This window comes from Elephas maximus, chromosome 5 (genome assembly GCF_024166365.1).
Source record: "Elephas maximus indicus isolate mEleMax1 chromosome 5, mEleMax1 primary haplotype, whole genome shotgun sequence".
In the NCBI taxonomy this organism is placed as follows: Eukaryota; Metazoa; Chordata; class Mammalia; order Proboscidea; family Elephantidae; genus Elephas; species Elephas maximus.
In genome coordinates, this window is record NC_064823.1 from 3,900,157 (window position 1) to 3,916,230 (window position 16,074).

General features: G+C 36.4%; 1 protein-coding gene across 1 annotated transcript in view; it reads right to left on the reverse strand.

Moving 5' to 3' along the window:
• Positions 1-2,179: 2,179 nt before the first annotated feature.
• The window catches only part of NAA15 (N-alpha-acetyltransferase 15, NatA auxiliary subunit), a 78,617-nt gene continuing 64,722 nt past the window's right edge, over positions 2,180-16,074 (reverse strand). Inside the window, exons 16-20 of the mRNA XM_049885257.1 lie at positions 14,652-14,760; positions 12,614-12,712; positions 9,186-9,332; positions 8,127-8,224; positions 2,180-6,707 (exon numbers count right to left, since the gene is read on the reverse strand). Of these exons, the coding sequence (XP_049741214.1) occupies positions 6,507-6,707; positions 8,127-8,224; positions 9,186-9,332; positions 12,614-12,712; positions 14,652-14,760 (654 nt within the window). The 3' untranslated portion in view covers positions 2,180-6,506. The remainder of the gene's footprint in view (positions 6,708-8,126; positions 8,225-9,185; positions 9,333-12,613; positions 12,713-14,651; positions 14,761-16,074) is intronic.

Sequence of the window (16,074 nt, forward strand, 5' to 3'; positions counted from 1 at the left end):
CCAGAATCCTTGCAGGTGGGCCTGTGCACCAGAATTTTTTTTTTTTAAAATAGTTCCTCGGGATTTAATACACAGCTAGGGTTAAGTATGCAGCTTAATGGACCCCATGCCCATGGTAAGTACAGAAGATCGGCTGTGGATCACAGATACTGGCTGTGACAGGCAATGGCTGGGGGTTAAGGGTTCAGATAAACCTAAAGCAGATCCCCACCTAGTGTCCCCCTAATTGTGGAAATTAGAACAGGGGACACTTTCCACGTAGACGGTGTTGCCAGTCCTGTTTAAAAGATGAAAACCTACTGTGTGACAATCCTTGTAGGAATTTAATTCTGCTGGGCATGAGGTTACCTGGGTGGCTGGTTGCTTACGACATGAAGGATGAGTAGATTCACTGCCAACCAAAGCCACAAGGAACAGACAATTGAGAAAACAAGAGAATGGTCCTCCAGGTATCTGCTTCTTATAAGGTCAGTCACAACATTCCTCTGACAAACTATAGGGGAAAAAAAAAAAAACATAAAAATTAGATGTGAGAAATCCACTCTTAACATTAAGTACAGTATAATGGATCTGTGGTATTTTGAGTAAAATCATGACACCAGCAGAGAAAGAGGGGAAGATGGAGAATATTCAACATTTAACACATAAGGATAAAAATTTGTGAACCTTTGCAGGTGACCTGAAAATTTATTGCTATTTTCTACAACCTATATAGGGCAATATTCACAGCAAATTCAACAAGAATTTTAATATCTACTATGTACTGTTGTAGTCACTGTATCTTTATACAGTGTAAATCCTTAAGATTTCATACATCACATTAGAAATGGATTTACTTGAGTCTACACCAAAGCATTATTTAACTTTTTATTGTAATTAGACATTTCTCTCAAATATAAAGGATCCTTGCAGGTGAATGGAGAATGGCGTGTGAAACGGAATACTTCAAAGAACAAGTTTAAGCTCTTGAAATAAAATTTTTAAGTTAAAAAAAATTACGAGACAGTTGGACTGATTTTGACTTGTTCTCAGATCATTTTAAATGAACTGTGGAACATGTTAACAGAACAATATTAAACACATTTATGAATACTTCTATTCGTTATTAATGCATAGCAATTTTTTTTACTGTTAAGTATTCCAGAATTCAGAACGTAAGGGAGGGAAGGATCTGGGAGACAGGTTTGTTATCTACTTCTTTAATGACCCTTTTCATTTTTAAGATATCAAGCAGTGGTATGAGTACTTGAAGGCAAATAAATAGTTCAAAAAAATGAGCTATGGTTGCTAATTTTTCTGTAATTAAGAAACAGATGGTTTTGATGGCCTGAGACTAGAAGGACCCTGGTGGTCATGGCCCCCAGACCTTCTGTTGGCCCAGGACAGGAACCATTCCTGAAGCCAACTCTTTAGACACGAATTGGACTGGACAATGAGTTGTAGAGGGAGGCTAGTGAGGCGTGAGCTTCCTGGATCAGGTGGACGCTTGAGACTATGTTGGCATCTCCTGCCTGGAAGGGAGATGAGAGGGTGGAGAGGGTTAGAAGCTGGTGAAATGGACACGAAAAGAGAGTGGAGGGAGAGAGCGGGCTGTCTCATTAGGCAGAGAGTAATTGGGAGTGTGTAGCAAGGGGTATATGGGTTTTTGTGCGAGAGACTGACTTGATTTGTAAACTTTCACTTAAAGCACAATAAAAATTATATTAAAAAAAAAAAAAAAGACTTGCTGGCCTGACAGAGACTGGAGAAACCCTGAGAGCATGGCCCCCAGACACCCTTCCAGCTCAGCAATGAGGCCACTCCAGAGGTTCACCCTTCAGCCAAAGATTGAACAGGCCCATGGAACAAACCAAGACTAAAAGGGCACACCAACCCTGGGACAGGGACTGGAATGTAGGAGGGAACAGGAAAGCTGGTAATAGGAAACCCAGGGTTGAGAAGGGAGGGTGTTGACTTGTCGTGGGGTTATTAACCAATGTCGTACAACATGTGTACTAACTCTTTGATGAGAAACTAGTTTGTTCTGTAAACCTTCACCTAAAGTTCAATAAAAAAAAAAAAAAAAGATGGTTTTGGAAGAATACTTCAGAAAACCCAGTTCCTATCCCATCTGTGTAAAGGCATCGAACACTAGACAATGGACCCAATAGATCTGCAGGTCAAGGCAAACAAGTAGCAAGTTTATAAAAGCCCAACGTTAGGAAACTATGATAGACTGGGAAGATAACCATAGAATGGTACAGACAGAAGCGTCTTGTTAGATTAAAAAAAAAAAGCAATTGAGTCAATTCTGACTCGTAGCGATGCTGTACGGTAGCCACATCTTTCTCCTGCGGAGTGGCTGATAGGTCCAAACTGCTGACCTTTTGGTTAGCCAGCTAAGCACTTAACCACCGCGGCACCAGGGCTTTTTGTTAGACAGCACACATGTAATTAAATATCCAAAGTAACTGTAATTATTAGCTGAAGTCAAGCCATGGGATCCAGAAAATGTTCCAAAAATCTCTTCACTTCCTATGCTGTTTCTCTGTACTATTGAGGCCAAGTTGAAGACCGAGCAACAGCAGAAATTTTTATAAGAGAAAATTCTCTATCATATATTCATCATCAATTTTCTCAGGAAGAATTTACTTGTATGGAATAACACAGACCCTCAAACTCAAGACACAGAAAGGCCTGATTTAAAATTTTAAGAACCACAGTATAATCTTGTTAGATTGCAAAGTATCAACTTTACTTTTGCTACAAGCAGGCTTGAAACAAAGTCCATATTGTTTTTGGCACACAGAACTCTATAAAGAGCACTGAAGATTTTTAAGTTTTCAAGTTTGTCTGTAGTTGACAAGTAGAAGTTTTCATTTCAGTAGTACCAACTTTTTTCTTTCTTCTGGCTACAATGCCAAGATGGCATCTCTTCAAAGGCAACTGGATAAACTGACAGGCTAGAGACTTTTACAACATACCATTCCCTTTCCCTCTGCCTATTTGTGTTATCACAAGAAGGGGTATGTCTTGACGGAGGTGGCGGTTTTGAACAGTGTAATAGATACTCTTCTGCTATATCAAAAGAGCATTTTTTCTCCAGAACTTCTTGCACATTACTAAAACTTTTATTTAACATCTTATAGGTTGCACACTGAAAGGTAATAGTGTAATTCAATAAAGAATAACCTTTTCCAAAAATGTTTTATTGCTACAAGTTGTGAGATTTTCAACCATTAAAACTGGAACAAAACTTAAGGTTTCTGCTTCCAAGAGTGCAATATAGCCATTTCAAGGAATGTGGTTTTCAATCTAGATTTGACAGCAGATTTGGCATAGTTTAAATGATAGCACAATGGTATCAAGAAACATTGTCTGTAACTTAAAGTTGAGCATGAGCTAGAACTGGAAGAAGACAGCCTCGATCAAAGATAAAAAGTCTTACTCTGAATTCTCTTACTAAAATTAACTTCAAAATTTTGGGCTAATAATTATCAAAGACATGTAAAGAAGCCCAACACTTCACTTTTTACCTTTTACCAAAGAGATGCTACACATGGCAACTGAAATAATCCTAGAAATTGTACAGAAGAGAGACTTCCCTGAATTTATCACAACCTACCTGAATCTAGACCACACTTTCTTGGCCTCTTCATAAATTCACAGCTTTCATGTCACAGCTCTAACAGCAACACACCATGGAACACAAACAACACTGTGAAAAACAAGGGCCTGATAAAGCCCAGAGAAAGCTATTTGCTAATACTGGGACTACTTTTAGTCATGCTAATATAGAACACACTTTATTCTTGTGCATAATACAGAAAAATGTTAAAATTTTATGACTCAACTATCTAATTAAATTTGAGTAAACCAACCTAGTCAGATTTGTTTTTAGATGAGAAATGACAAGAGTAGTTGACTATAAAGAAAAACAAAAAGAACTTTACTTTCCTATATTAATACAGGTCAAGGGACCCTTTCTCAAAAGGGCTTGTAACACCAGTTCTTAGCAATAAACATAAGGCACTTGTTTAGATTACAACATCACTCCATTTTTTCCATGTGTTTTTCTAACCCTGTTTTTCCCCCAGAAGCATGTGAAATTAATATAATGAATGAGACAAATGTGAGATGATCCAGTTAATTCTACTCCGAGCAAGAGAGTACAGTACAATGTTTTAGAGGGGTGATGTCTGGACATAAAATGAACCCAGCCAAGGTCCTCTGACACCAGACAATGTATCCACTATCAAGTAAACCTGAAAGAAAATAAAAGATTTATTCAATAGTTCCAGTAAAATTGGGTTGAAATACAATATACATGTTAGGAATTTAGCTCCTTAGGATGGCATCTGCATCAAGAGTTCTGACTACTTGTGAATATTCATTCTAAGACAATCTATATCATTTGAACATTGTCAAGACAAATATATGAATTTCAATATACAGTAGAGTTTAAACAGAATTCACACACACACCCCCCATTATATGGCTGGTGCCTCCTCCAAACACCTCATTAGTGGCAGAGGTAGCACTGGTGTTCTTTCCCAACAATGAGAACTTCAGCTGCCACTCACAGGAGAAGTTGAAAAAGAGTTGTTTTTTTTTTGTTTGTTTTTTTGCCATCCATAAAGATGTTCCTGAGACAGGGCCAGTAAATAAAATATAACAAAGCACTGGAGTTCAGTTTAGTACTTCTGCTTACATCACTAAATCGTTAGACTGGGATGTGGGATACAGTCATGTGCTATGAAAAGGTTGGCTTTTAGCACAACTGTTCAGTCAGTAAAAAGATCAAGTCTCCTGAAAATTCCCTCTTTATACTTTCTATACCTAAAAGTACCACAAAAAGGTCAGTTACATATACAGTTGATTCTTTTTTACTTAAATCGTCTTACTTGCTCAGATCCTGCAAATGCAATGAGAATAGTGAGCCTGAGACGAGTTCTCAGCGTACAGGTTTAAAAATGTTAAGGCTCGTTTTCTCAATCAAAATAGCAGTTTTTAGCTTTCCTTTCAAATAATGAATTACATTCATAGTACCTGCCACCATCCTAGCCCTCAATGAAATCTCACTGCAGGAGCAGCGCTGCACTTGCATCCTGGAATTGCCCTGACACCAGCATTCAGCCCATCCTGAAAAGCTCCACCTGTGCTACTAGCCATACTGCATCAACAGGTTAACTCAACAGCAAGTTACATGGCCTCTGGCTTACACCTCTATTTCCACCTGTGTATTTTCACAGAAGCCCAACACAGATTAGTTAAAATTCACACAACTGTTTTTCAAAACAATTTATTGCATCATATTTGGTACCTTATATTTGACAACAAAAAGGAAATTACATCTGTAACTGCAGGAAAAAGAAGCTGGTCTGTTACTTGGAAAAAAAAAAAATCTTGGGCCCTTTAAAAATTACAAAGTCTTGGGCTTGCCTGAAACAACTGAGCAAGAAATATATTCTTAGAAATGTAGGGCTTCAAGTATTACAAACCTGTGACACTGTGGAAAAATTCCAGAGGTATCTAAACTGCAGCACTTTTTTTTTCTGCAAATCGTGAACAAGGCCTGCTGAGGTTTTTAACTATTAGTCTCTTGATCAGTCATAGAATGGTAGTCAGGAGTTCTGCTCTGTAACTTCAAGCCGTGGTAGATTTTCTTTTTTCACTCTGGGGTGAAAATTCATGCTTGCTAATTAGTTGGTGCCACATCACAGTGCATTTGGTTCTTGCATTACAGTTTTAACAAGTTTGGCCAAAACAATGCTGAAAGGTTTGCGTTGTTACTTTTTATTTCTTCAAGTTTTAATTAAAATTGAGATTGTTCCAACTGGTTCCTTCAGTTAAAAACTGTGGTACAAGAACACAAACTGATCATGTACAGTGAATTTTGAAAACACAACAAGCATATTGAACACCCTCTAGGTTTCTTAGTAATTCTGCTTGTTATCTCTATGTCCCAGTTTCTACAACATCAAGCATCTGTTGTAGGTTTCTCTGTAAATAGTAATTCACATTGCATACTTCCTATTGTCAGAATCAATCCCGTAACAAAATCAGTCAGATGCTAAAGCCCCAACAACTCTTTGTGCTCAGTGAAAGAATCCAGTGCTAAAACAGCGTTTATGCTGTCTGAGATATAGTAAAATCTCACAAGACAAATTTAAAGTAATATTTCTGCCACACACCTGCTTTGTTAGCTGTAACAGCCTCCAGATTTTATATAAATTAATTTAAAAACATGGATGGGTAGGTAGGAATAGGATAAGGTATCTTTTTTTTTTAACCCCTCAATTTTAGCAGCTTTTAATTTTTTAAGAAACTGAATCTATATCCTGTAATATGTTAGATATTTTATATATACTTTTTCAGCAGGATAAGAAAAGTAAAACACTATTTGAAGGCAAGAACATTTACTCCTCTCATTCTGTGTAAGTTAGAGCAATGCAGCAGGTGCGTGACAAAAATATTATACACTTAGATATGGACCAAAGTCATTCCATTTGCTTGGTTAATGATGTTCAGATCTCGTTGGCCAGTTCTTCCGTTTCTGCAGAACTATCTCCGTTAACTGTGATCTTCATATCCTCTTCATATCCAGGGGGCATGAAAGCCAGAGCGTAAGGGAAAAGCTTATGACAGTGTGCTCTGTAAACGTCAGCAGCTTCCTTACAGTCTCCTAGGCTCCCATCGCGCAAGGCTTCTAATACCTCCATGCATGTCTAAAGAGAGAAAAAAGGTCACGTTATACCTTGTTTTAAAAAAAAGTTTCTACTGTGAATTTATTAGACAGTTCATTAAGATCAACAGATTTCCAAAATGAGGGATAAACACACATAGTTACAAAGGCATTTACTCCCACAAGCATTTACGAAAGCATTTACTCCCACGTACACATTCCATCAGAATGTGCTTCAAAGCCGAATTTAACTGTTTCTTCAGAAGTGCAGGGCTTATACAAAATGATGACTGTATAAACAGGGCCCGGACTAGGTGAAGCCAGTGAGCTGCCCGCCACGCTGTACTTCGGGAGGCACTCACCCTCACCGAGGACGTGACCCTGAGACTGGGCGCCTCCTTAAATTTTCCACCTTTGCCCCAGCCTAGCCTGGCCCCTGGATAGAAACCTCAAACTTTACAAAGTCGTTACTGCACTTACGCCTTTTAATATTTTCTGGACGCCCAAAGCTAGTCTGCAAAATCAGACACTGTTTTCAACCTTTTATTCGAATTAAAGAGAATCTTAAGACACATCCTGTAACTAAGCAGAAAAGAGTGTCTCAAATATAAAGTGCACAGATGCAAGAAAAATCAAACTGGCTCCTGAAAAGTGGCAATTCTTTCAGTCAACTCCCCAAATAAGTCTGCTTCTCATATTTTTAAATGATTCATGTTGACTTGTACTTCTCATGTTTTTTCATTCTTTTCACTTAGAAAACACAACTTAGTCTCCAGTACCTTGCCAACTTGGCCAGTCTAGAAAGGACCTTAAATCCAGGTTCTAATCTAAATGATGTATTAATTAGCAACCAGCAAGTCAATTTTTTTTTTTTTAAAGATGCTTCCTTGACTTGCTTTTAAAGGGATATGTTTAACTGTCTTTCAACAAGTAGTTTTTTGTTTTTAATCTGGCCAATTATCTCACATAAGGTGTCTGTCCTTTATTTTTAGTCTAAACTAGAACTCACATTTTGCAAGACACCCATATTATCTTTTATCGTACTTAATCTCGTATTTCATTGTAAGCTATAAAATGAGTATTTTAACCTGCTGTAAATGACATACCTAAAATATGTCAGAATCTTCATTGAACCACTTCTCAGAAACACACAGATAGGAATTAAAAAATAACTATGGAATGTATATGTGATTTTACTAAAACAGTTTTTAAAAAAATTATTCTGAGTAACAGCTGTGAAACTAGTTAACAAATGCCACACACACACACACACACACACACACACACACAATCCTAAATAAATTTAAATAAGTTTCTGACTCAGATTCATAAAGGTTTGGAGAGTAGTATATACATCAATAACAAAAAAAGTATTTCTTGCTGAAAATTATTCTCTTATTGAAAAGAGAAAAAACAAAGAGTAGGCAGGTACTCTCTTTAGAGAGATTATGAAAAAACTTACCTGGAGGTTTCTGTTATTGAGGGACTCATCGAGTGTTGTCGCCAACTCTACAGCTCGCTTCTGACTAGAAGGATCTAAATAATATACCATTTTGGCAGCTAAATGAGGAAAAAAAGATTTATTTTATATCAAAGTATAATCAACATCTTATCCTAGGTGTATATGCACACTGGGTATGACACTTTATTAGAAAAATGGGAATAGCCATTTGAAAAACTGTTATTTAAAAAAATCCTGAGGGAGGTAGACCAGAAATAACCTAACTGTTCAAGCAAGGAGAATGGTCAAGCACACTGTACATCTCTCTCCTGTTATATAAAATGTGTAAGGGAAACATACACAATGAAAGAGACTAAGAAAAAATACACCAAATATTCCCACTAATACCTGTTTTTGTATGGTGGAGCCATGGATAATTTTCTCTATAGAATGAGCGTAAGAATTTGGGGTGAGAGAATACTTCATTAAATGTGAGGGGGGGATACCCAATCTTGATGGTATGAGCTAAAAAATTGAATTTAGAATTCCACTTAGGTGTAATAGCCGCTAGGCTTCTTAGCAAGTTGTTTTAAAAGCACGCTACCAAAGCATTACCCACATGGTCCCACAAAGTCCAGATTTTGGCTCAATGGCATAGACCCTTGTGCCTTAGACTTCTTATTGACTGTGAGATGGTTTCAGGTGTTTAGCATTATCAAATATGATACCTTACACTAACATGAGAAATGAAGGATGACTGGCCCACCCAAGTGAATTTTAAGAGCATGTTGATGGGAAAAAGCTTCATCTTCATTATATGTAATAAACATACAGCTAAATTCAGTCATACTTGCTTCTTTGTAATGCTGAACCAGGGAAAACTACTGACCCTTTTTCACAGTAATAATTCTAAGAAATTAAAAAATTTGTAAGAAGCATATTTAAGCTGCCTGTTTTTATGAGATTAAAATGTAATATACACATACTGCCTTTCCATGCTAAAAATGTGTGACCTTGTCATTGATTCATTAAGATAAATCCTGAACTTATGTTAAAGACTAAGAGAAGGACAGTGATTACCTGATAATCTGTGTGGCAATGAATCAGAATTCCTTTTCAGAAAAGTTTCGTTAAAATTCTTTGGATTTGTTGCTCCAAAAAGACGATTCATTTCTTGTTTTAATACTGTTCGAACCGTATCAGGCAAGTCTTTACTTTCACATACCGCTGAATAAATCAAAAACAAACTCTCTTAGTGGTTAACACTATAATAATACAGTTGGAGGAGCTCAAAAACTACATACTTGAAGCTAGTGAAACAGCTATTATGTACAAAGACTAGATAAGACCAACTGATAAATCAACATTTAAAGAAGAGCTTACCTATATAAATTTAAAGCATGTGTCAGTAAAACAATGCTTGTTTTAAAGGCATTCAAAGACATTTCATTGACAGATAATTCACTTCCAGAAAGGAACAGGAAACAAAACACAGAGATGTAGTTCCATATCCTTCTAAGCCCCTAGGGCAGCTCCCCCTCAACTCTAAAGAGGGTCTGCAAAGCAGGGGTTTGATGGTACCGACCGACATGTATGTCACAGCAAAAATGGAGTGCTAAAGACAAGTTTCCTTCACTCTGCCCATTTCCTTCTATACCCAAGTAAGGCACCACAAAAACATGATTAAAAAAAAAATGGTTGACTTCACTGACTTTTATTTTCAGACGCTCGTGAATTGAGCTATCACCGTATTACTATATAGTAAATTCCAGAAGACCACCAAAGCATTTTCTTGTTGTAGTCATCATATTCCCAGTCCTTGGGATTTGGAAATGAAATAGTGGACCCCAATCTCTCTAGATTAAATTCAAGTTATGTCTTATTTCACTGTATAGGTATTTTGTATAGAGAGAAAGCCTAGAGCTTTGGAACCGGACAGACCTGGGTATAGATCTGGGCTCCATTACCTTGGACAAGTCATAACCTCTCTGAACCTGTTTCTTGATCTATAAAATCAGAGTGATATCCACCCTAGCAGGACTGCAGTGAGAAAAGCCACCGTATAAAAGTGCTAATTATATGCCAGGTATTCATTAAATTGTAGTTACTATTTGTGTTATAGTGTGAAAACATGAATAGATTTTCCATATGGTTAGAAACTATGGTGGTAGCTTTCAAACTCTGACTGCAATCAAGTATTTGTACCATGAGAAATATTTTTACACTGTGACCAGTAAACACATAAAATATACCAAAACAAAACCAAACCTGTTGCATACGAGTTGATTCTGACTCATAGCGACCCTGGAGGACAGAGCAGAACTGCCCCACGGGGTTTCCAAGGCTGTAATCTTTACGGAATCGGACTGCCCCATCTTCCTCCTACAGAGCAGCTGGTGGGTTTAAACTGCTGACTTTTCAGTTAGCAGCTGAGCACTTAACCACTGTGTCACCAGGACTCCTTGTTTATATTACTTATATGAAACAAAAGTTTCACAGACAATATTTACTCTTACTACGCTCAACGCACTCTGATGTTTGCTACTCTATTTCTTTTTTCGGTTTTCAAATGTTGGTAATGACCCACTAAACTCATCTCACCCCACTAATGGGTCATCACTCAGTTTTTAAAATACTGAACTCTGAGTAGTGCACATCCAAGTAAAATATTCTACACATAATTATCAATTGAATAATTGATTGTATACAATAATATAACTTAACACGACAAATATGTTCCTGAAAAAATACTTTAAAATTATGTTTTAAAGCACCTGATATGTTAACTAGAGGAACCCTGTAGAGCAGAACAAACTTCTACTATTACGTATCTATAGTTTCACATATGCCTTTACAATGTACCTGTCTGTTAAAGAATTATAAGAACCAATTTCTTAAAAGCTTTTCCAAGGGACAGGACATCCTTACCACTGCAAACAATCACTGCTTTCACTGCCTAAAATCACTCCATAAAGTAATCGGTTTGTAAAGTCTTTTCCTGAAAATGATTTCAGCCGAACACCTGGAGCGATGGGCACAGCCAGGGTGGACGTCAGTAACTCCAACTTTTACATCAAGACCCATCTGTCTTTGACCCTCCGAAGTCCTCAGGCCTTTTAATTTTCAACAACATACACTCATTACACAATTCACATACTCATTACAGTCCATACATTCATTACAATCAAATAAATTTAAATACGCCACTTTTAATTTACATTTCAAAGGGAAATCTCTAACTCCATAGGGCTTACAAGTTTATTACCTTTCAGAAAAGTGTGTATGTTCGCTCTGGGAACAGTTTAAGTGCGTTCCATTCTAACAGAGAATGAATTAAAACGATCTGTTCTAGACTTAATTTTCTATGATTCATGATTTCAAAGTTTAAAAAAGAAAAGCAAAAAAGAAAAAAAACTTATTTTCTCTAAATACAGTAATTCTTCTCTTTTCTATAACATAATTATATTATTTAATACTTGCAGAATTTTAAAAAACTGATTTGGCCTCATAAGAAATCTTTTTTTGACAAGCATAGATGTAATTTAAATAAAGCTTTATTTTTTCTTAAAAGTTAAAGCAATTTTCTTAATTGGGGCAATTTAGCATTTTTCAAAAGAATAATTGGGGTGCCTGGTTTAATTTAGTCATTTTATATAATGTATGGCTTCATATGGGGTTTAGATTTGGCAATAAGATATGTAATTTAATATTTCCAAATTCCGTAGAATGCAGAAGAGAATTCAATTTCTCTTTCTCCAGTCACTTAAAAATTAAAAACCTACCAACACTACTTGACTACAGAGGTACTTTATTCTAAATTTAAAACTCTTATAGTGGAAAGAGCACTTACTAAATAGTTATGTTTCCTTGAACAAGTAATTTAACCTTTTAGGGTCCCAGATTCATCAATTATAAAATACAATAATTAGAATAAAGTTTCACCTTCATGCTTTAAAATTCTGTGGTTCTACTTCACATTAAAATTCATATATGGATCTGATTATCAAAATATTAAAAAAGCACAGATAATTGTTATCAAGCTTCTTTAACCTATCTTTAGCAACAAAAAAAATTTATGACTCAAAGAATTGTGCTAAGTAAACCTAATTCATGTAAATTCAGACCTGTAAGACAGATAAATAAGGAGATGACTCTACAAAACAGATCAGGAACGAGGCAGTCAATACGAAGAGATTCTTCAATTTTAAAACTATTTACTAAGAAGCTTTAAACATAATGAAATATAATTCAAAACCTCAATTACATGTCATTTTTTAGAAACAAAGTTGATTCTCAAATATCTGGACTGAACAATTCCATGTCAAAATCAGGTAACACTACTAGCCTTAAAATATGACCTTGATCACAATGAAAAGAGCCCTGCTGTCTCCTCAGCTAACTTTTCAACAGCTTTAAAAGGATTCAATTTATGATAAATGTGTACAGATCAGTTATACAGTCACAACTACTACAATCAAATACTTAAGTAATGGAAAACAAAAACATACCAGTACTAAAGAGGCGAATCATACACTCATGAAGCCAGGGATGACTAGAATCAATAGCAAATGCCCTCTTTACTGATTGTAGCATCAAAAGAAACTTTTCTACAAAAAGAAAAAGTAAGATATATTTTGATCACTTGATAAAATAAGATGCCCTCCTTTGGAAGGAACTTACAAATAGAAAAACTAAATTTAGAGTCAGTCTCATCTGAACTGCAACATATGGTTGAAGCAAACTATTTCTTCCAATTAGCAACATTAATATTTTTTATAAAATATAAAAAATTTAGATAGCATTCAGCAATATTTTAACTAATACCATATAAACGAAGAAACAAAATTTGAAGCCATTTCATTTCCTAACCCTTTTTAATAAAAATAAGGAGATTTCCCCCACTTTTCCACTACTTAGAAAACCCCGGGGTGTGTGCTCAAAACATCACCATTCTTGTATTTTGTGACATGTGAAATCGTTTTCCTCCTACTTGACTGTTCCTCTCCTGTCAATTTCTTCCTCTCCCAAAGGTGAGGTATTCACCAAGGTTATGTTCTTGGTCATGTTTTAATCTCTCTATGCTACCCACCACATTCACCTCCCATCTTTCCCAAGCTTTAGTAGTGCTTCCACTTGATGAAGGGAAATCTGCACTTAACAGTCACTGTACTTCAAAGTCCCATGAATATTTTTTAAAAGAGGAGTTGTAGTAACTGTTAAAAGGGAAGTTTGAAAATTACTGGACTACTGAATAAACTTCATTTTTCAAATTAGAACATAATCATTATAGAAAACAGAATGACAGTAGAAAATACTTTAATCACTCAGAATTTCACCAAGAGGCAACCTGTTACCTTTTTGATCTATTTCTTTCCAGCCATTTTTCTATTTATACATGTTAAGTATAATAACAAAAGTTAAAATAATGCCACAGGTAGTTTGGGACCTTATTTTGAAACATTATATAGTAACCTTTTCCCAACATTATTAATTACTTTTGAAAATCATCACTTTTAATGGATACTCTGTATACAGAGGTTATCATTTTATTCAATCTTCCTTTAGTAATACGGAGCCCTGGTGGCACAGGGGTTAAGAGCTAGGAAGCTAACCAAAAGGTCAGCAGTTCGAATCTACTTGTTGCTCCTTGAAAACCCTATGGAGCAGCTGTATTCTGTTCTACAGGGTCACTGTGAGTCAGAATCGACTCAACGGCAAAGGGTTCAGATTTCTTCAGTAGTATATTATACTGCTTTATGCAGCCATCTCCCACTGACCTCACTAGCTGGTTTCCCCACCAATCTGCATCGCCTTGATTTTTTTTCCCCAACAAACTGCTTGGATTGTATCAGCTCAACATGGTAAGACCTTCCTTGTTGGTGTGGTCAGTTGCCACTGAGGCGGCTCCAACGCACGGTGAGCTTGTACAGAACAGAACGAAGTGCTGCCCAGACCTGTGCCATCCCCGTGATTAGTGCCTTGCTACTTTCTACGTACACAGTTCACGCATTCTAAGCTCAGCAAACGAGACCCTTCATTTATCTTTTCCACGGCTCCAGGCGATATGGACAACCTCAACATTATTTCTATACACTTGTGTTTTCTTAACTGATATTCTCCCCTTCTACGCAACTTCACAAATCTGACCCTTCAGGATACAGCTCAAAGATCACGTCTTCTATTTATAACAATAGCTAATAATAGTTAACATTTATTTAATGCTTACTATGTGTCAGGAACTGTTCGGAGCTCTACATGTATTAACTAATTTTATCCACCCAATCACCAGTTCCTAAAGCCTTGACTGAACAACTTACATGTTAACTACCTTTTCAACCTTAAATCCTAGTTATGTGCACAAATCCACAGTTGATTTTAATATCCTGAAGAAGTAATTGTGTCTTTGTACCTCCCCACAACATTCTGTCGACAACAGGTATTTCTGTGAAGAAGCTGCATGGCATTTGCCAAAAAAATTCCACAGTTGTGGGGCTATCAGAGTTGGGTGATCAGTTTTATAAAAGCCACTACACCCTAATTGCCTACCTTTCCTAAAGTAAATCTCAAAGGCAAAAAGATGAGTTTCTATCTTGTTCTTCACCAAGTTCTTCAACGGTGTTAAAAATTTAATAGCTTCTTCCAATGGAGTTTCAACCTAACAAAAATAAAAGATATTATACAAATGGAAGCAAGATTTTTGGGGAGTGTGATTTTATTCTCTCTATTAAAAACATTTTTTTTTTCCCAAAGAATCATTTACCAGTCACCTAGAAATAATACTGCCATATTTTAACTTCTCATAATCTAAAAGAGGGGGACTTGGAACTCTATAATTCTTTGCTAGCTTTTTAACCACAGAGATCACATAGTATCTCTGGGCAGAAGCTGTCCGATGAAAAAAGAACCAAAACCAAACCAGGGGAAAAAAGACAAGAAAAACAGGTAAGATAGCAAAGAAAAAAGAAAAGAAGAGGGACGTGAAATAGGTCGAAGATGGGGTAAGAAGGAAACGGTAGAGAACATTACCAAATAAGTGAACAATCTTTATAAATTCAAACAAAGGAGAGTGTAATCAAGGTGTTCAAAATAGTATAATATCAATTCTGTCTCCCTTTGTTCTAGTACAAAATCCACAGAAATGCACATTAAATGCCATACTAAAGGTGATATGGCATTTGAAAAGATATAAATTTACAAAACTTTGTTCCTACTAACCCTTTATTAATTATATGAATGTCATATTAACTATACTTGTAATCATTACAGGCAGATATTATGTTTACCTCATAACTGTTATACTCCTGCACGGGGCATTGTAGACTGGAAGGAGGGGAACAAACACTGTAGTGATGTGAAGGTCATTAAATACCTGAGTTCTGTGTTAAATGTCTTCTATCATCACCAAGGCAATAACAATTTGTACTCAATGGAATTTGGATTTGCCATACCTGCCCAACATGCTTCTGCTAGTACAGTCATTAGGATTCTACCAATACAGTTCTGGCAAAGGAAATTACTTCATAGCATTAAAAAAAGAAAGTTAAGCAATGAACTGTCTCTGGGATTCACCTTGCCCCAGAGTGTCAGCAGATGGCTGTACAGAACAATAAAATCAATTAAACATCCAGTTACAGTTCCAGATGGTGCTTTTTTGAAGAATACACGCTCTGTATCAGAATCCAACATATGACACCATCCCTCGAAGAATCACAGAATGAGGAACCAAGAAATAGGGAAGATAGGGCCTCCCTCGTAAATATGCTTTTTTCACACATTCATAAATGTTTTACTTCCTGTCCCCATAGCTTTATGTTCTACTGGATTGGAATTTGTGGTATACATGGGAGAGTCATTTCTACCAGGAACAAGTAGAGAACTGGAAACTGAAATTACCACCCAGCTGTATCAAGCTTTTCAGGTCTCCAGGGTATTACTGAAATGAGAGACTGAACTGAGGGTCACTCTGTCA